Below are 23,673 nucleotides of genomic sequence, written 5' to 3'. Positions count from 1 at the left end.
TTAACACTGTAAAATTCTAAATAAAGCATTCATATTTTAATCTATAATCTTTCTACTATCCTCTGGTCCCGAAAAAGTGAAATGGTGCAGCTCCAACCAATTTTATAAGGAGCAGGTTGTAAGGTGGTAAAATCAATCTTACCTGTTTGATCTGGGTCATTACAGTGTCAGGGCCAGAGTGCATCAGTTGCCTCTCATCCCCTTCCTTCTTTCTCTTCTTGTAGCGAGAGGCAGGTTTCTCCCCTCCTTTCGGAGCCCTCTTGTTTCTCCCTTTCTTCTTCTCCTGTTCAGGGAGCAGAGGTCCAGGAAAGTCTGCGGTGCCATCTGAGTACGCCTGGAGATGAGAAAAAGATGTTGTTGTATACAAAGTCATGCATAAACTTCAATTTACTTGAGCAGCATTATGGCTTCAAGTTAGATGTTTTCAAACACATAACTATGACTCATTCAAAAACTGACAGCTATGACTCATACCAATATAACTATGACGTGCCTTCCATCTGAATCACTTAGACTGTCTATGACTCACTGTGTTGATCACCCCCTCAGCGCTTTAACTGTAGGACAAACACAAAGACTCACCCCATTGCTGTCCATGGAGCTTTGCCTCAACAAGGACTTGCAGTCTGCAGGATCCTCCTCCTCTGATCGCAGGCTCTCCTCTGACCTCTGTTGGGAAAATCCAGGTGGAGGTGTACTCTTGTTCTTCAGAAGGTGTTTCAATAGCTCATTGCCAGCCTCTCCCTTGTTTGGACTTTGTCCTGGAGGGAAGGGAGACACACTCCCCTTATGACCCTCTTCCTTCACAGAGCTAATTTCTGAGCCGATAGGCCCTTCTCGTGGCCCATGACACTCACTGACATCAGTCTGCTCCAGTTTTATGTTGTTAAGGATCCTGTCATGTTCCTGAGCCTGGGTTCTTGCTGTGTCTGATGAGAGACCAGGTTGTCCAGACTGGCCTCCAGAAAGCTGCCTCTCAAGCTCTGAATGACTGGGGGTGGAAGATCCCAGTAAGGGTGACCTTGACAAGTCCTGGTCACCGAAAAGATGGGTGTTTCTGGTTGGAGTTGAGGAGGTGTCTGAGACACATGGTGTGAGAGGGGCTGTAAGGTCTGAGTGTGGAGTTGAAGGTGTCTTAACTGAATCTGCGTCATCATCTTTCTTCTTTTTGCGGTTCCTCTTCTTTTTCCCTTTCTCATCTGGGATGATGTTGGAGTAGAGTTGGATTAAAGACTGACCTGAGCCCGGAAAGTTAGATGGCAGAGGTGTAGCTGTGTCGCCTCCGAATGGTGGACCCTCACCTGGCATCTGAAGCATCATTCCTGGTCCACTGAACTGACGAGGTCTAGGTTGACCATGGGGAAAGTTGGGTGCTTGTAGGGCAAGATTATCAGGCCCAAAACCAGGCCCCATGTCACGGGGCATCATTCCATTGCCCATCATAGCCCTCCTTTCACCTTGCATAAATGCTCCAGGTGGTGAGCCTATACCAGGCTGCATGCCCTGCTGCTGGGAGAACATTGGTCCAAGTTGTTGCTGTTGTTGCAGAGGAGGCCTCTGAGGCTGCATGAAGTCCTGTGGCAGTTCTGCATTAAAAAATGGCATCTGAGTGAGTGGTGCCATGTTCCCATCTGGCCCCATCATCCCTTGCTGCTCCATTTCCATACGGTGTTTCAGGGCTCTCTGTCGTTCCACTTCCTGCATTAGCTGCACTCGCTGTCTCTCCTGCTGCTCCCGAAGCCTCTCCCTCCTCTCCCGCTCTTGGAAGCCCTCACTGAATGGGTTGTTGTCATCAAACTTCACACCACCTGGCTGCATGGGTTTCACACCACTCTGTGGGGCTGGTGGCGCTTGGGGATCCAGAGGCATTTGCGAGTGCTGAGGTATGTTACCCATTGGCATCTGATGAGGTTGGCCTGGATTTCCTATAGGTACCTGGGGGGGCATTATAGGTGGCATTCCTGGTGCACTCATGGGCATGGGAGCACCAGGATGCCAGCCAGGTGGTGGGTTGGGCATGCAGGGAGGTGCATTTGGCTGGCCAGGATGAAGTGGCATCTGCATCATTGGATTCATAGGAGGCTGGACCATTGGGGGTCCACTGGGGACCATTTGGGGTCCACTAGGGACCATTGGTGGTCCACCGGGGACCACGCCAGCAGGGCCTGGCATTGGGTGCATCCCAGGTATTATGGGTGTCATATTGTTTTGCTGTTGTTTCACTCTGTACTCCTCTATAAGTTCAGCATGCTCCTTCTGTTGCTTGCGGATCTGAAACAAAACACATTCACAAAAAATGTGATTGAGAATGTCTATGAAAATTAAATTATGTTTTGTTTGCAAGATGTTTTATCACATTTATATGGCAACTTTATGAGGACACAGGTTTACTCAAGGGAAGAAATGAATTATTTCACTTTCAAATAACTGGAAGAACTGAAGAATTTAACTTTAAAGCAGGAGTTGGAAAATATAATCAGCCAAGAGCATTTTTCAGCAGTGCTTTCTTTGGGAGTCAAAGCAGGTTGACAGGTGCAGTGCAGACACAAGCCTGTGTGTTTTGAATGCCTCAGTCTGTTGGGATATTGTTTTATTTTTGCTTGGAAAGAGAATAGCTAGATACATACCTTTCAATATATACCCTATACCTACATTATGTGTTAGGTCAATTTCACTAATATTTAATACTAATTAGGCTATAAAAGTAAGATGCTGTTAGCAATAAAAATAAACTATGTAACTCAAAAGTATGAAAAGGAATGAAAGTAATAAATGATGAAAACACAGACATATGTGTTTCATTTAAATCTTATACGGTGTGTGTTACTCTTGGCCATGTTTTCCCGTTACACCAAATAAACTTGCTGTTAGAAAACAATATCTTTGCTTAAACTGTATTGGTTAAATTGTTTTGTTTTCTCACCAGACACTGTCCATAACATGTTCCTAAGTAGCCTGGCATTTGTTCCCACGTGTGGGCAAGTATTTGTGGTAGAAGGCCAGATTTGGCCCTTAGTCTGTTATTTGCCAATCCCTATTTCCAACATTAAACTCTGCTCATTGGGCCAATGAAAGGACAATACTTAGGGCAGCTATCGTGCAGAGGAGGGCTGAGATAGAATTAAGTGGTGGAGCTTGACGGGCCATCATTTACCTGCTCCAGTTGTTTCTGCACTACACCCTGCTGCTCTGTGACATGTTTGAGCTGCTCAGCGTCCTCCTCAGGGAACTCTCTCCCTGCCTTCTTAGCGGTTCTCTGTTTGGCAGACAGGGCTTTCTTAGACTTCCTGTGAGCTCCAATCTTCTCTTCCAGAAACTTCTGCTGCATTTGAAGTAGTTGCTGAGTCTCCTGGAGCCACTCCTCGTACTGAGCCCTCTGAGCATTGTCTGCAAGAAGAAAAAGGCTCTTTTGTTAGCAATCTTGACAGAATAAAAAAACAAACATCTTAACATTTCTAGGCCTGACAGACCTTCAAACCAAAAAGTTGAAGATGCATATACATTTTTTGGGAACTTACTGACAAATCCTGGTCCAAAGTTTGGAGGAGTTGGTCTTGCTACTTGTGTCAGTTTGCCATCCTGAAAGCAAGGTTGATAAGAATGTAATTATATATTTGTGACTTTTTAATTTTTCATTTTATAGTTTCAAACAACATCTAAACAGACTGACTGAATTACCTGTCCAACAACTTGTGGAGGAAGTGGTGTGCTTTCAGGGCAAGGTGTTACAGGACCAGCAGGAAATCTGGAATACAGCAATAACACAAGCCATTTTGTCATTCAATCAGTCACAGTAGCAATTCACCAGTTCTCCAAATAGCTGCACAATATCCTAGTAGCTGGGTTATATGGTTGGTATTACCATTACTTTAATACCAACACTAATAAATAAAATCCGACCACCAGTTTTATATTTTGTACTTAAGAAAATATATTCAAGCAATACCAAAGTTAACTTTTTACCTGTTCATGACCATTGGGGTCATTCCCATGTTGTTCTGAACCATGACTTTGTTGATGCCTTTCAGAGCAACCATTTTAGCTTTCATGATGGGGTCAGTGATGGCATCAAAATCTGCAAACAACAAATAATGCAATCTCAGAACGAGCCACTTGGCAAAAAAAGACTGGTAATCTCAAATATTAACCTATACTGAAACTAGAAGTTGTGGCCTACATAATTTACCAATATTGGGGAAGAAGGAGTCGCTGGAGCGCTGTCGTATCATTGCTTGCATCTGCCTCTGCTGCTGTTGCTCCTGCCTCTCCTGGTCTAGGAGGTCCTGCAATAGGAGTGGCTGCTCCTCTAGAAGAAGAGGACGGTGCTGACCGTGCTGACCCATCGCCTGGTTCAACGCTGTCTGCTGGGCCTGGCTCAGACCACTCTGGTCTACTCCAGTAGCTAGCCCCACCTGGTGGTCTGCCCCAAAGCCAGTCATAGAAGCTTCTCCTGAAGTGGTGGCGTCAGGTATTGTTTGAGTCATTGTAAGTCCGGAGGTATGAGTGTCAGTGCCTTGGTTCTGCTGGGGCATGAGGTTACCTCCTTGATTGACAGACTCAACGATTGGATTTAATGACCGCTCCTCAGGTTGCTGCTTAATGAGTAAACTAGACAAGACTGGGGTGGAGTCAGAGAGCACTCCCTGCTGGTTTGAGGTTAAGGTGTTTCCAGTGGCTTGCTGGTCTACCACCTCAGGGGGTTTCTGACAGTCCTTGACCTCTGTTTTAATTTCCTGCCCAGGTGCCAAAGAAGCAGAGTCCTCACTCCCAGGGGCATCCAGCTTAACTGCAGTTGAAGAATGCTCACCTGAGGCCTCTGACTTTGCCAGTGCAGATTCTGAACTGGATGAAGCCTCAGTTCCCGTGCTTGAGGTTTTGTTGACATCTGCAGTGTCAGCATTATCATCCATAGGATCACTGAGATCCAGTTCCTCATTAAACATGTCTTTCTTTAGGTCATCTAGGTCAGGATCTGTATAGGCAATGATGTCAAATTTCCCAGATGTTAGGAAGTCATCAAGGTGCAGGTCATTTGTCTCTAGATCCAGATCTTTACCATCATCGGGATCCAAATTTAGGTTTTCCAAGTCAGCATCCACCAAGTCTTTCACCTCCACATCCTCAAGATCTTTGACTGCTGATTCTTCTGCATCCAGTTTCTCCTCCACAGCTTCACTGCTGGCCACTGAGACGGTCTCAGTCTGCCCAGCAGGGGGTGCAGTCAGGATCATAGATGCTGCCATGTTCTGGGTCACGCTTGAAGCAGGCTGGCTCATGGATCTCATCAGTGGAGATTGTTTGAGAGTGTTGTTTCCTGACATTTGGGCTTGCTGATGAAGATTGTCCATGCTGGCAGATAGCTGTACATGAGCAGTCTGGCTGCCGATGGGGTCTGCCATCCTGAGCCCCTGATTTAGGGGGAACCTGGAATCTGGTGCTCCTGGAAAGCCTGGTGGCCTTTGACCCTGCAAGTTGGGATCTACATTGCCTCCTTGCATGGCACCTGGGGCAAAAGGCATACGTGGCCTGTTGTCTGTTGCTCTGTGTCGTAGCTCAATGAAAGGCTGGCCCATTATGTTGTGCTGCTGCACTGGCATACCACGTGGTGGGAAGTGCTGGGGCAGCCCCATAGGGTTGCCTCCCATACTCTTTGCCATTTCAGCAGACATGGATCGTCTCATTTGAGGAGGAACATCCTGCATTGGGTGCTGCCCCCGAGGAAAGAATTCTTGGGCCCCATGAGGTCCTAGAACCCCAGGTGGAAATGCAAACCTGAAATAGGATAAAACATAGAGAAATTGAGAGGAAGAGAATTCATAGATTTGTGCAGTGCTGTGCTGTACTTCACAGAATATCTGAAACACAAAGGTGTAATAAAAATAAAATCACAACGCAAACCTTGGTCCTTGATGTCTCAAATTAGGATCTCCGGGATGTGGGCCCCGAGGGATTTGTCCCTCATTAGGAAAAGGGGCACGCTGATCGCCTGGAAAAGGTCCAGGAAATCTCATTGGCCCCCTCATGGGTCCTTGTCCTGGATAAGGTGGAGGAGGACGGTTGAACATTTCCCCCTGTTGCCCAGGGCCCTCCTGGGGCCAGGGTTGTGGTGTTCCTGGGGTTACATTGCCAGCAGCCTCCTGAGAACCCCTCTCCTGACGAATAGCACTCCTCTGCTGCTGCTGCTTGAGGATTAGTTCTCTAATTCGTTGTCGCTACAAAACACAACAATCATACAGAAATGTAAGCCTTTTTAGACAGAGGGTCATTGTGCCATATATAGTTTACAATAATACTGTATTTTTTGACGAGAGATTTTCAGTTAATTTTGGCCTACTGACATCACAGTCATCTTTTTTTGCAGCCAGAAATAATATATACGTGGTTTTTAAGTCTATTACTTATAGTTTTACATTATTAAAAGGGGAAAAAAAAGGTCTCTGAGGAAACATCAGAAATCTCTTTGTCTTAGCTGGCTGGCAGGGTGTGTCTGTGTTTGACTGACAGGAGCTGGCAGGCAGGGCTCAAGATGGGCAGAGACATACTAAATTCTACTGTAGCTAACAAGCTCAGACAGTGCTGTTGGCGCAGTATTTAAGAGTAAGAATCATACCACCATCTAAATGGGAGAATTTTAGATGTTGTTTAGTTTGCTGCAGCTGACCAGCTAATTACTTATCTAGCCTGCAAACCGATGTTAGCTGAACACTTGTCCCTGGTGAATTTTTGTTTTGTGTCTCGTTCAACAAGCAAAGGTGTAAGACCAGATTTGTTCATATTCATAAGTTAGATAAGAAGGGGGCTTAAGCAGGAAAGCTAATGTGGTTGTTATTCAAAGCAAGCTGCTCTCTGGCTATTAGTCAGTGTGACCGTCTGCCTACGACAGAACAGTGACATAACTGTTTTATGCAAAGATTTGATTGGCTGTCATTCCTATATGATATAAAAACATTTTACCCACAAGCATTGCTGAGGTCAAGAAATGTGGTGTCATTGAAGAATGGAGTAAAACAGGGCAGGTCTGTTTGTTCTGTATACTGTTTGTAGTTTGTTTTACTTTATATTCCTTTTGTATTTATTCCTGCCCATGTTTCAGGCTGGATTGAATCATTTAATTATCATTATTATTATTATTTTTGTAATAAGCTGTGTTATGTGTAGGTTGTAGTTCAAACTAATCAACAACAGTGGTCAGATGTTAAGACATGTTGTACAAAAAAAAAAATTTCTATATTTATTTGGAAAGAAGACGAAAGTTAAGGTAAACGTAAAATTGTCCATTAGATTGTGGAAACTGAGTTCCTGCTCCAACTTTGACCTACCATTGACGGCTGTGCACTCACACAACTCTTCTGTGGAATGAGGGATTACAAGACGTTTCAGGTGTGCTCACTTAATGTCATCTGTCTGCTTTTGATTCTTGCTATGTTAAACAAGAAATGTCTCTAGAGATCTTAATAGCTGACTTGGTGAGTAAACTGTTGTAATAACTGATAGTAATGATAGCCAGACTTAAAAATATAACCCAAGATATTGTAAATAAAACAAGAAATCCTTGAAAAACATAAGAAATTACTTAAAATGAGTGAAACACATTGAAAATTCAATGATAATGTATGAATGAAGAGATTCAGAAAAGAACATAAAAAGCTATATTCATGTACCTGTCTGAGTCTTTCCTCACTCTCAGCAAGAGCAACACCCTGAGCCTCAGAGGAAGCACCAGGCATTTGTGGGTTGTTAGATAGCTGGCCTGGGTCTTGAGGGACAGTTCCACTGTTAACCACACCTGACTGATCTTTCATTTCCATTTTGTCTGTTGACTGTGGATGAGAGGTCATGGGGGCTTGTTCAAATGGGTCATGGCCAGGTGTCTGACTGGGTCTCCTGGAGGGTGACTGAGTAAATCCATCTTCTGAAACACTAGGGTGTTTTGGCGTTTGTGAGCCTGGATGAGGGAATGACTCTTGAAGCCTGCCTTGAGGTGGGGAGAAAGGATCCTGGCTTCCCATTGGTCCTAGCCTTGGCCCTTGTCTGCTGAGCCCATCAGGACCAGGCCGTGGGGTCCCTGGAGGCTGGGCGTAGGGGTCATTGAGCATTGGTCTGGGGGCCCCAGGCTGGGAAAACCTGTCACTATTACCAGGCCTTGATGTCCCAGGTGTACTAGTAAATGGCTCTATTGGCCCCCTCTGGCTACCCAGTGACTTGGAAAACCGCTCTCCCACAGAGGGCCGTGGAGTTCCTGGTGGCTGAGCATAAGGGTCCACTGAGTGGGAAGGTGACATCCTCTGTCCAGGGTGTGACTGATGAGTGAACTGGTTCATCCCACTGGGGCGAGGAGTAGAAGGAGCCTGCGAGTAAGGGTCTGCAGATGGGCTAGGGTTTGAAGACTGCCCATAGTTGTCATGTGGACGTGGGGTGCCGGGCGGTCGTGCATAGGGCTCAAAAAATGGCCGAGGTTGAGCACTGGGTTCATTCATGGATCGCTGGCTACCTGCAGACTGAGAGAAAGGGTCAGCAGCTGGTTTGTTGGGACCAGAAGGCTGGGCAAAGGGGTCATATGTGAAGTGGTCAGGCCTTGGAGTGGAAGGTGCATGAGCATAGGGATTTCTAGACATCTGAGTCACTGGTCCTGGCTGAGCAAATGAGTGCACCTGAGGGTGATGCTGGCCCATTCTAGGAGGACTGGTGAAGTTGTCATTCCCAGATGGTCTTGGGGTATGCGGAGGCTGAGCATAGGGGTCATTCTGGTGATTCTGAGAGAACCTGTCAGTAGGATGTGAACCTAGTCGGTTGAAGGGATCCTGAGCCTGAGGAGGGGGCATAGGTGTTTTGAACAAAGGGACAGAGCCAGACTCATTGCTTCCAGGGATTGGTGCTAATAAAGGCCTTGAGTAAGGGTCAGACAAGATCATCCTGTTCTGGGCCATGCGCTGATAGGCCTCATTTCTTATCATTGGCCTTGAGTATGGGTCTCTGCCTGGAGAACCCATTGGGGGCCTCCCCTGAGCAGCCTGACTGGCCCTGGGGGGACCCATGGGCTTAAGGAAAGGGTCAATTTCCCCTGTTGGCCTTGGGGTATCAGGAGGTTTGGCATAAGGGTCACTGCTCATGGATGTTGGAGAGCCAAATGATTCATGAGCAGGAGAGGGCCTCCCTCTGTCCTGCTGCTCCATCAAGGAGGTGGGGGATTTACCAGACTCCACAGGCATTCTGCGACACGTATTTGGCGGTCTTGGTGTCCCAACCATTTTGGCATATGGGTCCCATGGAGAAGAGGGTCTGGAACCAGAGGAACCTGGTGAAAATACCTGTGGGGACTGAGGTTGGGAGGAGGGGCCAGATGGAGGGGGAGGAGGGGGTCGTAAGAAGACATCCTCTGGAGGACATGAAGTGGGAGTCCCTGGTAGCTGCGGCCTTGCAAATCCTTCTTTAGAGCTGAGCTGCTGCATGGGGGACATGCTGCCATTGCTGGGCTGGGAGGCTGGGCTCTGGTTACCACTGTTATTTCCATCTCCCTCTGACTGGCTGTTGCCCTGCTGTTGCTGCTGTTGTTGTTGCTGCTGGAGCTGCTCATTCTTAACTTGCTCCAGTTTCTGAGTAGCTTCAATTTTTGCTTGCTGTTTGCTTTTCTGCCTCATTTGCTGTTGGAAGGGCACAATGAAAAGTGGGATTAGACATCAAAAGGGACACAGCAAATATCAGCCTCATGCCAAAAATGAACTGGACCTACTAACCACCAATGTCATCAGGGTTAATGTGGAGGATAGTGCAGTTGTTTAGGGAGCTTTACTAAACCACCACTTCTTAGCTGTCTTAATATAAAGTGGACCTGCCGCTGCATTCGCTGACTTCATTGCATACACTCTTACCTGTCTAAACTTCCACTCTTGTTCATGCTCTGACTCTTTTGGTTTCAAAGGGTCTTTAAACAGCAGTTCTGTGTCTAGTGGTATGTTGGGATCAAACACCTCAGGGGGATGTTGCTGTGGATGGTGCCTCTTCACAGTCTCATTCGACATCTGGACTTTGTTGATGCGCAGGGCTGCTCGGTTATCTCTTGCCTTTTGCTAAACAGCAAATCAATCGCAATTGGAAAAATACACACAGACACACACACACACACACACACACACACACACAGACACACACACACACACACAGACACATACATCAGACATTAATACTTGATAAACAAAATACTGTAAGGAAAAGAGATTACTTATACATACTGTATCCTGATTTTCTGTATTAAATGTGATGCTGGAGAAATTTCACTCATACTACTACTACAACAACTGGTGTGTATGAAATATTGAATTTTCTATCATAGCATTCATTTCAATATCGCATGATATGTCCGGGCTTCAGTACTGGCAGGCAAGTTCATATCTAGCTTTCTCCAAGAGCAAAACTAACAGACAGTGGACCTCATGCTCATAACAGTGTGATGGATAAAGCGCTATGACATTCAAATTTTATATCCTCCAACATATATGGGTCAAGGACCAACCAGCACAAACCCGAAACATGGTAGAAGAAAACACCAAAGTGCTAACTATTTGTGAACATTCTCCACTGGTAAAAATAACAGTGGAGGTTGGAAAGCAACAACATCCACAAAGAGGAAAAACTACTCTCACTCTGACAATATTCATCCTGTTTTCAACAGCGGTTACTTGGGATAGAGGTTCTCTCCGCATTGGCAAAGAGTTGACACAGAGAGAAAGGGGTCCCCATTCCCAAGGCCAGGGTGGTTTGCGAACCTACGATAAAGTCCTGGCTTGATGAAGAAGTGCATGGTCCCAATAATGTTAAAAATAACATGGCATGGCTATGGCATGCTGGGTCATTTGGTTGCATAGAAAGGACTCTCTTTGAAATTAATATTCAGCACATGATGGAGTTCATCCTGTTACCGCAAATCAGGTATCTCAAAAGTTGCCTTATCATGAATGGGATGTTTGAGTGGGATATCAAAAGTGAAAGCCATGAAAGTGAAACGCCACGATGTAACCAGTGGCAAAATACCCTAAAAATCACTAATCCAGGGTACATTTTTTAAATCAAGAAAAGGCCTTTGAAATTTGCCTCTGCCAGATAAAATTACTTCTAGTGAACTTAATTACAGAGACCATAGTGAGTTCTAACACTGAGCAGGGCTTCCTATGTTAATTAGTTCATTTGTGAATGGCCGGATTTCAAATTGCATTGGCAAGAGGCAAGAGGCCAGATGCGATAAAGGAGTCTGCCTTCTGCATACTAATATGTCAGTGCAACTAGCAGTGACAGTTTGTGATCTGGCAAGGGTTTAGGCTTTGAGATAGCACAAGAAAAAATGGCAAATTCAACAATATGATTGATCTTACCACATATGGGGCCCTGTCTTGCGAACTAGCTTTCCTCCAAAGTTTTGCAATTTGCTTTACTCTTGTAGACCAGTCTGTTGAGAGAATAAGAGGAGTTGTCATGCCAGCAGTCTCACAGAGCATACAAGGTATTTTTGTACTGTATGACAGACAGTTCAGTGGGTGCACCCAAACAAATACCCAGAGATGAGCAGGAATTGGAAAGATGACAATAGAAAATGGACAGGCGTGAACATTATATGTTAAGGCTTTTAAGGCATATACAAACCTGGGTATTCTTCTTTGAGGTTGGGGAAATTGACATTGGTATATAAGACGGGCGCTACAGTGGCTAGCTCTCCGAGTGTCTCCTCCTTTTCCCACTTAAGTGTACTCCTTTGGGCATTTGACATGGCTTCAGTCTCCCCCTCAGGCAGAGATCCAGGGGGTGTAGGGCCAGGGCCATGGGCAGGGGAGGGCCATGGACCAACTGCCTCTCTAGGCATCTGATTAAACTTTCTATCCCTGTAATAACAAAGAAAACAGCTTTAATCTCCTTCTTTTTTAATTCTGGTTTTGCAGAGGAAAAAGGGAAAAATCCATCAAGGCGTCTTTAATAGTTTAACGGTCAGATGCATTATATTACCTTGGATTGTCAGTGAAAGGCATACGGTTAAGAGGGGGGAAATTGTCTGGGATGCAGGGCCCTGCTCCTGGATTTGTAGGGAAGCGTTGGTTTGGTCCCATCATACCATTGATCATTGGCATCCTTGGAAACATGGGATTCACTACACACAATTTAAGAGGTGAATTAGATACATAGATTTTCAAAAACAACAGAGTCTAATGCCATCTTTGCATTGGTGCTTAATGATATACCTGCGTTGGGGTGAGGCATACTAGTGCCAGGTGTGGCAGGGAGGGGCCCTGGACCCTGGGGGTGAGGCACCTGTGGTGGTGGAGGTGGTTGGCTCGTGCTGGGGCTAAGGACTGCTGTGAAGAGATCCTCCACATCTTTACCCTCCAGCTCTGTAACAGAACAATGTTGTGAGTGTAAATATTAGTCATCAAGGTGGTAATTGTGAGCAAAATTAATAAATAGTCAGAATGCATTCTTGCTGTAAGTATTTTTGATGCCAAATGCTATTTGCATTGGTAACTGGGACGGCCCATTACAAAATACTGACAAAATAATAATAGATAATAATAGACTGAATTTATAAAGAATTTAAAATAGCAACATCTTACATTTATTGTATTTCCTATGAGAGGTAACTGGAAATTTGATTTTATTTGCCTTAAAGACACCCACTAACCTATAAAACATTAATTAGCAAAACATTGAACTATGGTCTAAGTGCTGTAACAACACTGCATAGGGAGTTCACAGTCACATTAATCAGTGTAGGACAATGATGAATCAATGCTTTTGGAAGGAAGGGTGAAATTACAAACCTGGAATTTTGTAAAGTTTGCTGAGAATTGATTCTGAAAAGAGAGAATTAGAGAAAACAGATCATTATTCATCCTGCACTAAATTTTGAAATAATAGCGTAAACCAACTGAAAGTGTCTGAACGTCCGGTCTCCCACACTGACCATCAGTGACCATCTTGTCTAGCTCTGGGCTGAGAATGCCGTCCAGGGGTTCCTCTGGGAGGGTTCGAGGTGTCCTCCGGCCAGCCTGAGACTGGGGCACCACTGGGGAACTGTCTGTCAGGGGCCCAATGTCCAGACCAGCTGTGGAAACACACACAGATATACAAAAACAAATGATAACAAGCACGCACGCACAAGTACACACACAGAGCAACAACAACCAACAAAAACAACAAAATACCCAACCAAAAACGTGATCATAAATATAGACTTGAAGTAAGAACATGTTTATCGTCTTAACAGCCTGTGGAATGTAATCAGAACTCGACAGTATACGATTACAGCTCCGTGGGGTTCCTGTGCTGTTTAAAAGGAGTGTTTTGGTAACTGTGAAGAGACAGACAGGTCATACTAATTCTCAGTAATGGTACAAAAACACTTGAATGTTTATGTAGGAAAATGTTGCTTACATGGGTCTTCTGCACTAAGCACCTATTCATTTCTTTAAAAAGGAAGTCTTCATCAGCTTTTAAACGGCTGATCCAATCCATAAGAAAACCATATAAATAATCTGAGTTACTACACTGCTGGCAGATTAAAACATCGTTTTGATGGAATTTCACGAGCTTGTTGCATTACACAGCATAACTATTACTGCTGTTATGACTGTGTTGTCCTGCTCTTGTGCATACTTTCCATTTTTTCTATACTTTAACACAAACCTTTCTACCAACATAAGGATGGTTGCAAGCATGTGTTGGCAATCTGTTGTAGAACTCTATCAGCCCATAAGATAATTAAGATGAATAGAGTAGTTTTAACAAAGAACAAAGGACATGTACTTCAATGCTTTTTGGTCATCCAGCCTTCAAAGTCTTCATGAACTGGAAGGCCAATCACCAAGTCCTCTTATTCTCTTAACTGCTTGGTTCTAAACTGCTCATTTCTTGAATGCCAGGATGTCCTTGTCACTTTGTTTCTTTGTTATCCGGAAGACATCTTTGATTTGGCAGCTACGACTTTCTTGTCTTATTTCTTTTAAAAACTGTCACCACTGTGAAAGGGTTTAGGAGGCTCACAAAGACCGACACACCATATGCATTTATGTGAATACTGTGGACTGGGTTAGGTAAGCACTAAGCAGTTTATGAGTGTTAAAACAATCTGAAATGGCTGAGAAAAAGCTAAGTATGAAGCAGCTTATTTACATGCACACTCAAATAGAGACACAACCGCAAGAGAGGAAGAATGCACTAAAGCAAGGGATTAGTAGGCCATAGCACCCTTACCAAAAGGAGGAGGTGAGCTGTCAACCTGGAAGGGGCAAAAATCAAGACCTACAAGAACCCAAAACCAGATAAAATGAGTGAAAAAATCGTGAAGACAGAACAAGCACAACACGCTTCAGACAATGCAAACAAAAGATAAAACCAAAGATGAACAAAAAGTATTGTTAAAGAATGTGACATTAAAAAAAAAAAATCATTAAGTGGTGAAAGCAAAATAAACTTGCTGTCTGAGGACATATCTGAACCGCGAGGGAAAGGTTTTGAAAAACCCACAGCTAGGTGACTATTAATAAGTTCTTGCTACTGTCACTGCCTGTGAGGTATATGACGCACCAGAGTCACTGCTTGGCTTTCCGAGCATTCCCAAGATGTCTGCATCAGTGTTCAGAACATCAGATAGATCAACTAATGGTTCCTCAGACGTCTCTGTAGATGGAGAAAAAAGGAAGAAAAAAAAAAGAAAGAAAACCAAACCGTCACAAATCATAACTGATGGTGATGTTGAACGGACATGAGAATATGACTTGGAACCAATCAATTGGAAGTCACGTGGTATTTGGTCTTGAGTCAGCAAGAGAGGAAATCGCATGTAATTGCATGACAACTATCTATCTAAAACATTCAGGATTAATTCACGAAAGTTTACCTGGCCTTTAACTCATTTGGCCTCAAGCTTTGTGTCACTATGATCGTTAAAAGAAAAGAATTGACTGCAGATGCACTTTGCATACTCAAACTCTTGCAAAATGCTCCTCACCTAAGCATGCCACAATCAGTTCTATGCTACAGCCTTTTCCCGTAAGAAAGTTCTATGGTCTGTATGAAACATTAAAAAAAGAAATTCACATCACCGCCTGAAGGTCGCAGTTGTCAAGGTTACAGTTTTATTTCTTCAAACTATTAAAACTGGTGAGGTTTATTTGGAGTGAGATACCAAGACGACACCTGTCATCTTTTCTTTTGAACCACACTTTGATGGATGTTGCTGTGCTACATTTGGTTGTGTTGGAGTGCCACATGGTGCGCAGCGCCAAAAGTGGGGAAATCATCACGTATGAAGTGAAATCTCTATCAGCTGATGTGAAAACAGTGACGCTGTTTAACAGTATTGAAACAGGTAGCGACCATGCTCTGCAACATAATTAACATGTTAAACCAGTGTTAGAGTGCTGAATTTTTTCAGTTTCATTCAGGTCAGCACAAAGGCTATGTGCGATTTCATGTAAAATTGAGACACAAGTTGAGAAAAAAAGAGATATAGAGTGAGTGGGCAGGCGAGACAGAGCAAGCTTGCAGAGAGAACAAAAAGTGAAATGTAATTTTATGTGGGAATTATGAAGTTGAAGTCTGTGTAATTCTTTAGTGTAGAAGTTGTGAATGGAGCTGCAGTTGCACAAACGAGTCCATGAATGTGAATAGCAAGAGATTAACCTTTGACACTTTGACTTTAATCTTGTGTGAATGGGTGAAATGCAGTTTGGACATGTGTTCAGTGGACCTCTGTAATACCCATTTACTCTTGTATGAAAAGGGTTAATACTCTCATTGGGCAGAGACAAGAGAGAAATGCATAAAATACAAGACGTTGTTATGTGCCAAAATAAATATAAAAGATACCCCTGTTGTGTCAGGCATTTCCAATACCTGCATTGAATCCTTTCCAGTGCTCGTCTAATTTAAGCTGTTCTCTGTTATTCGGTCATTATCTAATATTTAGTCCAATGGGTCGCTTTCAATCAACGAATCATTACATCCCTTGTCCTGGAGAGTTGAAGTGTACACGTACGTGCTGCTGGTGGTCTTGTGGGAAGAGATGTTGAGGCGCTGAGCAGAGGGTCTGATGAAGGGTCCAGGAAGCTGGTGGTGGGGTGCTTCCTCTCCACTTGGCTTTGCCCTTCTTCCAGTAAGCCTGATTCCACCCCTTGCTGCCTGCTCTGTTTGCTTTTGTCCAGTAGGTCCTTTCCAAAGAATGCCTCCTGAACATGACAACATGAAGCACTGGGTCAATTTTCTGTGTTCACACATTTCATCGAAAACTGCCAGCTTACCTTTCTTGACATCATTCCTGGGGAACACATCACTGTGTCACATAGAGACATTCAGCACACACTGAATGCCCATGAGAACTGACCGAAGTGAAACAGAGAAGCTCGGAAACTAACAGTCATGTTGGTACTGGCCTCACTCAGCACCTACCTCCCCACCCCACTTATAACCACAAGTCATCTGCTATCCTCTATGACATGCAGCTGCAGCTCCCTGCTGCACTGAGACATTAAAAGCCCAATGTGTTGCTATTTCAATAATTAATGAAATGTGCTTCGCTGTGTTGGACCTTGAGGTTAGACTGAACATCTCCCTTCTGTGGTGGGATAGAGAGCAGCGCTGACAGCTGCTGGTGGCTTAATGCACATCACATATCTATGTTTTGGCCAATAAAAGGTGACACTGAGATACTGGCTAGAGACAAGGGGCCTTCAAGTCACCTCCAGTTAAGCTTTTGTATGTCAATTCACAACCCAGACAGGCGCCATTTAAAGAGCATGATCAGAGACTAGTATCCTCTGCAGTGAGTTCCTCTAGGCTGTTCCCCTTTCAAAAAAAAGCTCACAGAAGGGGCACTGTGCACAAAAGTTCTGTAAGTGGTTTCCAGGCAATGTACTTTGGATTCCCAACCTTCCCAAGGGTGGGATAAAATGCATTTTATGAAGATATGGCATGACAAGACTAGACAATCTGTGCATATGAATGGGAGGCTTGCATAACAATAAAACACAGATACATTCGCAACCGAATGATGAAATAAGCTGTTTAAAATAATGCAACATTTCTTTCTTATAGCAAATGTGCCTTTTAGAACATGCAATGTTTAAAATATGGTGTGAAGTGTTGATTATTATGAAAGGTAGTTATTTGTGGATATTTTTATGCAATACTGAGACAGAATTCCAAATGAAATCAGTTTTTTCGAACACACTGATTACACTACAGGAGTATACAGTGGTTATATACTGTAATACTACATACTCATTCTGTCCATACACAGTATTAGTTCTCTGTTAATTCCAAACAGTTGTAATGTGCCATCAAAGGTGACAGACCTGCAGGTAGGCGGGAAAAGCTTCCTCCAGTTTTGTTTTCTTCTTTCTGTAGCGTTTCTTTATTTTTTCTGGGACCTCTGGTCCAGGCGGAGTTTCGTCCACGGGGGTATCAGGCAGAGCCTCTGTCCAGCCTACAACAAGCAAAAAATTACATCACATTAAAACATGTACAGATCCATCAACAATCTATTGTTGTGCATATATTAATGTTGTACAGACCCTCCTCTTTTCCAATGGGAATCTCTGACACGGAGCCAGAGGAATCCTTTCTGCAGAGGGCTCGCTTGGCCTTGCCTGGACCTTGACCAGGACGGTTCCTCTGGCGGACCATGAATCCACCAATGCCTTGAAAGGAGTAGTTATTAATTTATTAGCAATAAGTCAATACACAAACAAAAAAATCATTTTCATTACAATCATGTAGGTGTTATGATTTGAGATGTATTGAGTTTGAGTGTATGGTTCAATTGATTGTCCAGTGCGTTCAGAATGAAAGCTCAGAAACACTAGATAGAGCCCTTGTACATCAGAGGCTCTGAGATGGCAGTGCTTTGCTACTGCTACAGCGTCAGGCATGTTCTGCACCATTTTATGCTTCAGAGGAGCTGTCTCCTTCAATCAGGTGCCCTACCCGGCCGGTACGGTTTCCTCTTCCTCTTCTTGCCGCCGTCGGCCCCCTTGGAGTCATCTTCTGCTGGCTCTCGCTCCAGGCTCGAGTCAGACTTCGCCTCACAATCTAGGAGCTCCGCCTCTGCAAGAGGGAGAGAGCACTGATGATGAGTGACAGCCCTGCGGCAGAGAACACCCCAGCCGGGCCCCACAACACAGCACCAGGGTCAGTTCTATCTGAACTCAACTTAGTGGCAGGACATTATCCTGATTGAAATTAAGTTCACCAGTTCTATTACTGAGGACCTTAGTTTCCAGGGAGAATTTTTCTTATTAGACATTTTTTAATCGCGGCTTATGCAATTTTTTTCAACTCTAACTTACAGAATTTTGATGTAGGTAAATGAGGAATAAATTGGGGATATTCCCACACATATCACCTGGATTGTACCAGGGCTGATTGATTATATGAAGCATGGCCCATTTCATGTACATTTCTGACACACTGTGGAGCTTAAATGAATTAATAAAAATTACTAATAAAGCACAATAAGTAGCACCCAGCAGTGTCAACTAATGATATTCACACTGACTGAGCATTTTGTCCATGTTGTGAATACTGACTTCAATACCCAATGATATTAAACAAAAAAAACATAGATACAATAGACACAATATTGTTGGGGATCATTAAAGGGAATCTGTGATGTAGGCCACAATCTGTCAATGCAGAGCTAACTGCAAAACATTCAGAAGTGGACCAACTTTACTAATATAAAATGTGAATTTTCCAGCTGTATAATGTTGAAAACAAGTCAAATTGGCAAAAACACACACACACACACACACACACACACACACACACACACACACACACACACACACACACACACACACACATAAAAAAACCAGCATTGATAGTCTGAGTCAATATTGTGCTAAAGGCCTCTAACAAACAGCCTGAGATGAAAGAAGAAGCTTGTGCGAGAAGAAAAGCACCTCTGTTGTCCTCCATGTCTTCATCACGAGAGTGCTCTGAGAGAGGGTCTACAGGAGCCTGAAGCACTGACACGCTATTCTGGTTAATGATCTTCAGCTTCAGCTTGGGTTTGGGTTTCCTGCGCCTTGACGCTGTAGCAGACAAGCTCTGGAGCTGGCAAAGCCCAGATTCTGTCAGGCAGACTCCATCCTGAGTGTAGGTCCTTGACAGATCTGCAAAGACCAAAAAAAAAAAAATAGCTATGATGTGCTGTGTAAACTTAAGTCGATCATCATCTTGTGGAAAGAAAAAAAATCTCTGGTATTTATAATCCATCAGTTTTGAACCTACCAATTTCTTTAGCCTTTGTGACAACCTGCGTCATAACTACAGGCTCAATGGCGTCTCTGGCCTTGGTCACAACTGCAGCAGTACAGGACACACAAAAGCCATTAAATACAAACAGCAGAAACAGGAGGATCAAATGTCATAGTTACGTCTATACACTCTGCAGCAGACGCATAAAAAGGAAAAAAATGAAGCATTTAGAGGAGTCACTGTTCAGTCACCTTTAGTGGTCTTGAAAGCTCGGCACATTGTGCAGTCGAAGCTAGTGTCTGCAGCTTTTTCTATATCTTCCTCCGAATGAAGACCCTGACAAGACGCATGGAACCATCTATCGATAGAAAAGGAGGTTTTGATAAGAATTATGTTACAAAAAAACATTAGCAGAGACAAGTTTTCCTGAGCTGGCATGTTTAGTAGAAACAGTGCACACCTGTCACATTGGCGGCACTGCAGAATTGTGGTGCCTTCACTGTAGTCCACCAAGCAGATGGGGCATGTAGCAAGGCTGGCACAGGGGGCACACTGGGTGTAATTATTCTGCCACTCACACCTTAGACCTGGAGTGGTGGCACCACACTGGGTACAGGACACACACCTGCAGGACACACGAAAGACAGAGGTCATTTTACTCAGGTTACTTCAAAGAACATGATGCAGATTAACTGTGCTGCAAAGCTCTTGTCTACTCACTTCAGTGTCCACTTTAATTTCCTTATAATGTGATATTTTAGAGGAATCTTAAATTCATTTTTCCCTCTCTATTAAAATACTTTAAAACATTTACTTTTTACATGCCTTTGTATTGTTGAGAAAGTACATTTTTGGGGCTGATCTTCACTTTCATTTTTACATTGGGAATTTAAATTGGGAACTTCACAAATTAATTTCTACTTTAAATGATTGTCTATTTGAATTATATCTGAGTGAGATGATCATAGAGTCAGTTACCATTTGCACTTCCAGCTGTCCTTCGGCACGTTCTGTAGTGGAGGGTCCAGGCAGTAGGTGTGATAGCTGATGTCACAGTCATCACACAGCAGCAAGCGGCCAGGATCTGTGGCCTGGCCGCAGGCCTCGCATACTGTACACTCCAGACAACGCCAGCCTTTACTTAGCACCACCTTGGTGATCTGTGAAGATAACAATGAGACATTTATACGTAGGTCTGTGTATGACAGGATGGTATTTCTGCTCTGTACTAAGTACAATGTATGTGTGGTGTACAAACTCAGTAGTAAATGTACCTTTATTCCAACACAGAATGGATGGTAGCACTGGCCACACTGAGCACAGGCCAGAAGACGGCCCTCTGCGCCAAGGCCAAAACTTCCACATACCACACACATGTCCTAGAAGGAAATAAGACACTATGAGTTACTTCTTTTTGCTAAAGGTGTTCAGTTCAGATGCTGAAATTTTAAAGCTAGACAACTCCGAGTTGCATTTCCAGTTAATATACAACCCTAATTCCAAAAAAGTTGGGATGCTGTGTAAAATGCAAATAAAAACAGAATGCAATTATTTGCAGACAAACTATGTTTACTTGCAACACTTTTAGCCCGTGCAGTAATATCCTTTATACAGTAATGTGTTTCACAAACTGGTGAACCTCACTCCATCCAAATGCTGAACTTTTAATCGTCACCACCCAATCATATGTGTATCAATATGTCCTGTATATTCATTCAATGCCACTGGCACTGTAAGCAGCAGTCATTATATATGTTGCTGCATGCTATCCTGAATATTGCTTTCTTTACCCTAAGCCTGTGGTGTACAGTGCAGTTGGCTTCTATCTTCAAATATAACTGCGCACAACAGCATATTGAAATGCAAGCTAAAAGGAAATACGTCGGAAACATTGGCCTTTTAAGACCTTTTCTTTTAAACCAAGATGATTGAGTGAGCCCTTTTCAACTCCTGCTTCACACTCACATTCACAGCTGAGAGCTACAGTGCACAGTCTTTTGAGAAGTGACCAGTACAGCTTGAACCATTCAGGCGTTGGTGCATTAATAAGAAGCACCTTAGCTGTACGGCTTACAGCTCCTTAGCCACTTTATATGGATATTTATTCACTAACTTTAGTTACTGCTGTCTGTGAAGACGATGACTATTTGACTGTGGCTCCCAGTCAACTTATTGTTTACAGAATTAAATTTGGTCCATTATTTTGAAGGCAGAAAGTAAGAAACAATAAAATTTCAATATGATCCTGTGTTATATAACTGACAGCCTTTCCTGCAGGCAGTTGGCAGCATCTCCACAGGAATTAATGATCTCCAGTGGGACAGGTCTTTAAGCACAGATTTAATTTCAGGCCATCTAAATGAATGGAGAAATTCAAGGACGAGGACTCAACATGAAATACATCAGTAACACTCTTAAGAGTTCAATCAACAAAGACCTGTTTTAGCGTGAAACTGTCATTGCTGGAAAATATGACCACTGTGTTGTGCATGGCATTCTCCTCCTCCTCCTTGACTTGGTATGGTGTTTCTATTGTGGTGATCTGAAGATCAGAGGGGGAAAAAAACACACAAAATAAACAAACATTCAATACAGTATCAATATCATCATTCTTCACTATAAAGATCAAACCTTTGGTCACAACAGTTAATATGAGTTGGGATATGACTACTATAGAGGAACGGTTACTATCATGTATTACTTTTCATTATTCACAACAGCTTTATTTGTCTTTATTTAGGGTTTTAAGGAACTGGCCCTCATGAAATGCGCACCCTTTACCATAAATCGAAAGTAACCATTCACTCATGCTTCTCACGGTACATCAGCCATACCTTTAGCTGGAGGGAAAACAAACACTGCTTTGCATATGATGCAGTAATTGCCAAATATGTTGAGATGTCTTCCAGCTGACAGCACATACCCCAGGGTTGATGCTGGGACTTGCTCCATTCTTGCCTCTGGCCCTGCCACGTCCAGCTCTACCTGACAGACCAGCCCCTCTGGGCCTCCTCCTCCCAGGGAAGCCTGAGCCTCGACCCTGTGGAGTCAAGACAAAGATCAGAAAATGTACTCTTCAGCTCCTAAGGGCTGGATATAGAAACACTGTTGAGGAAAACAGGGTCACTCCCCATCTTATTAACTTGCTTGTAAAAGTTTGTTTCTCTCTCGCATGCACTGAATTGCTCAAGTCATGTTTGCAGACAAAGATTTAAGGGTTTCTGCATATATTCTTGACTGTACAGACTGCAGAACAGAAGGAGGACTGTCCATCCAGTTCTACAGAGATGTCATTCTGCAGCAATATTCGTGTGGAGGCAACCCACTTGCATGATTAAGAGATTTATTTAATACGATTTATGTTGGTACTGCTATGGCTTTGAAAAGATGTGTTGATATTACAAACGGGCAAAATGACATCAGAAACCTTAACTTTTTAAAAATCTGTAACATCTGCATATCATGCAAATGCTAAACAAAAAGAAGACAAATGAAAAAAGGCCTCGGAGGTGTTGTTCTTGCATTGCAAATAGCACTGTGCATATTTCCAACAAGAGGTCTCTGCCTAATCATGACTGTCAAACTTCAGTATAAGTGAACTTTGTAGCACCTGCCCCAAAATCCCTTCCCATTTACCCCACATTTGACACTGGTCCCAAACCAAGGCCCCTCCCCAGCCACTGTGCCTCCTGACAGACACACTGTACGATGGTGTTTAACCTGGATGGGACCCCTGCCACAGCACGCAAATTAACCCTTACCCAGCTTTGCTAAGTGTAATGACCGTCACCATGGCAACCACCTGCCACTGGCTTTCCATTAAATCAAAATCAGAGAAGGAAAAAAAAAAATACCTGAATGGGTTTTAATAAGACAGAACAGAAGAGAACACATGGCTGGTAAAGCGGAAACAGGAAATATCCATTCATTAGTTTTTACCAAAATATAATAATTGTGTAGACTGTAGAAATGCCTTATTAAACCATGTCCTTGATCTCTCAATTCAACTGCAAAGCCAGCAAAGCCCACTGTCAATATAGCCATATCCTTCCACTTCATAAAGTCATTGCAAGGTGGTGGTAATTGTTAGTGGACGCTACGATACAGTACATCACAGTGACATTCGGGAGCACTTGGGGAGCGCACGTCACTAGGGTAAACAGAGGGCTAACAGAGGGCAGCTGCTGCCCTGCCCTCACTGGTGAGCCACAGTATTTACCACTCTGATGCTCCAGCCGGGGCTGCCAGAGGACTGCCTGGTCTTTGGGACGTCCCACCCCTCTGGCTGGTCTGGCGACCAGGACAAGGGGGAGCTCACACTGCTATGGGGGCTCCATGCACCCTAAGGTAAGGGAGGGCGGGTGAGAGAGTGAGAGAGAGGGAGGGAGGAGGGCGACAAAATGCAGCAACTTAAAAACAAAGCCAGCGAAGAAA

General features: G+C 43.7%; 1 protein-coding gene across 7 annotated transcripts in view; it reads right to left on the bottom strand.

Moving 5' to 3' along the window:
• Positions 1-23,673, bottom strand: part of kmt2cb (lysine (K)-specific methyltransferase 2Cb) — a 67,433-nt gene that overhangs the window by 9,826 nt on the left and 33,934 nt on the right. For 3 of the 7 annotated variants that reach the window (XM_076745485.1, XM_076745486.1, XM_076745491.1), the window contains 31 exons: positions 23,459-23,581; positions 22,163-22,279; positions 21,677-21,781; positions 20,514-20,618; positions 20,218-20,399; positions 19,700-19,864; positions 19,491-19,597; positions 19,273-19,344; positions 18,942-19,154; positions 17,965-18,084; positions 17,553-17,678; positions 17,334-17,464; positions 16,019-16,208; positions 14,566-14,658; positions 14,233-14,280; positions 12,944-13,084; positions 12,801-12,833; positions 12,225-12,374; positions 11,992-12,133; positions 11,635-11,870; positions 11,367-11,440; positions 9,870-10,067; positions 7,662-9,641; positions 5,899-6,212; positions 4,187-5,772; positions 3,964-4,075; positions 3,679-3,745; positions 3,519-3,579; positions 3,155-3,387; positions 583-2,271; positions 143-334 (listed from right to left, as the gene is read on the bottom strand). In XM_076745485.1, coding sequence (XP_076601600.1) covers positions 143-334; positions 583-2,271; positions 3,155-3,387; positions 3,519-3,579; positions 3,679-3,745; positions 3,964-4,075; positions 4,187-5,772; positions 5,899-6,212; positions 7,662-9,641; positions 9,870-10,067; positions 11,367-11,440; positions 11,635-11,870; positions 11,992-12,133; positions 12,225-12,374; positions 12,801-12,833; positions 12,944-13,084; positions 14,233-14,280; positions 14,566-14,658; positions 16,019-16,208; positions 17,334-17,464; positions 17,553-17,678; positions 17,965-18,084; positions 18,942-19,154; positions 19,273-19,344; positions 19,491-19,597; positions 19,700-19,864; positions 20,218-20,399; positions 20,514-20,618; positions 21,677-21,781; positions 22,163-22,279; positions 23,459-23,581 — 9,105 coding nt within the window. The remainder of the gene's footprint in view (positions 1-142; positions 335-582; positions 2,272-3,154; positions 3,388-3,518; positions 3,580-3,678; positions 3,746-3,963; positions 4,076-4,186; positions 5,773-5,898; positions 6,213-7,661; positions 9,642-9,869; positions 10,068-11,366; positions 11,441-11,634; positions 11,871-11,991; positions 12,134-12,224; positions 12,375-12,800; positions 12,834-12,943; positions 13,085-14,232; positions 14,281-14,565; positions 14,659-16,018; positions 16,209-17,333; positions 17,465-17,552; positions 17,679-17,964; positions 18,085-18,941; positions 19,155-19,272; positions 19,345-19,490; positions 19,598-19,699; positions 19,865-20,217; positions 20,400-20,513; positions 20,619-21,676; positions 21,782-22,162; positions 22,280-23,458; positions 23,582-23,673) is intronic. The other 4 variants (XM_076745488.1, XM_076745487.1, XM_076745489.1 and 1 more) reach the window with 4 other exon arrangements.

This window comes from Chaetodon auriga, chromosome 12 (assembly GCF_051107435.1).
Source record: "Chaetodon auriga isolate fChaAug3 chromosome 12, fChaAug3.hap1, whole genome shotgun sequence".
Lineage (NCBI taxonomy): Eukaryota > Metazoa > Chordata > Actinopteri > Chaetodontiformes > Chaetodontidae > Chaetodon > Chaetodon auriga.
This window is presented reverse-complemented; position numbering and strand designations above follow the sequence as displayed.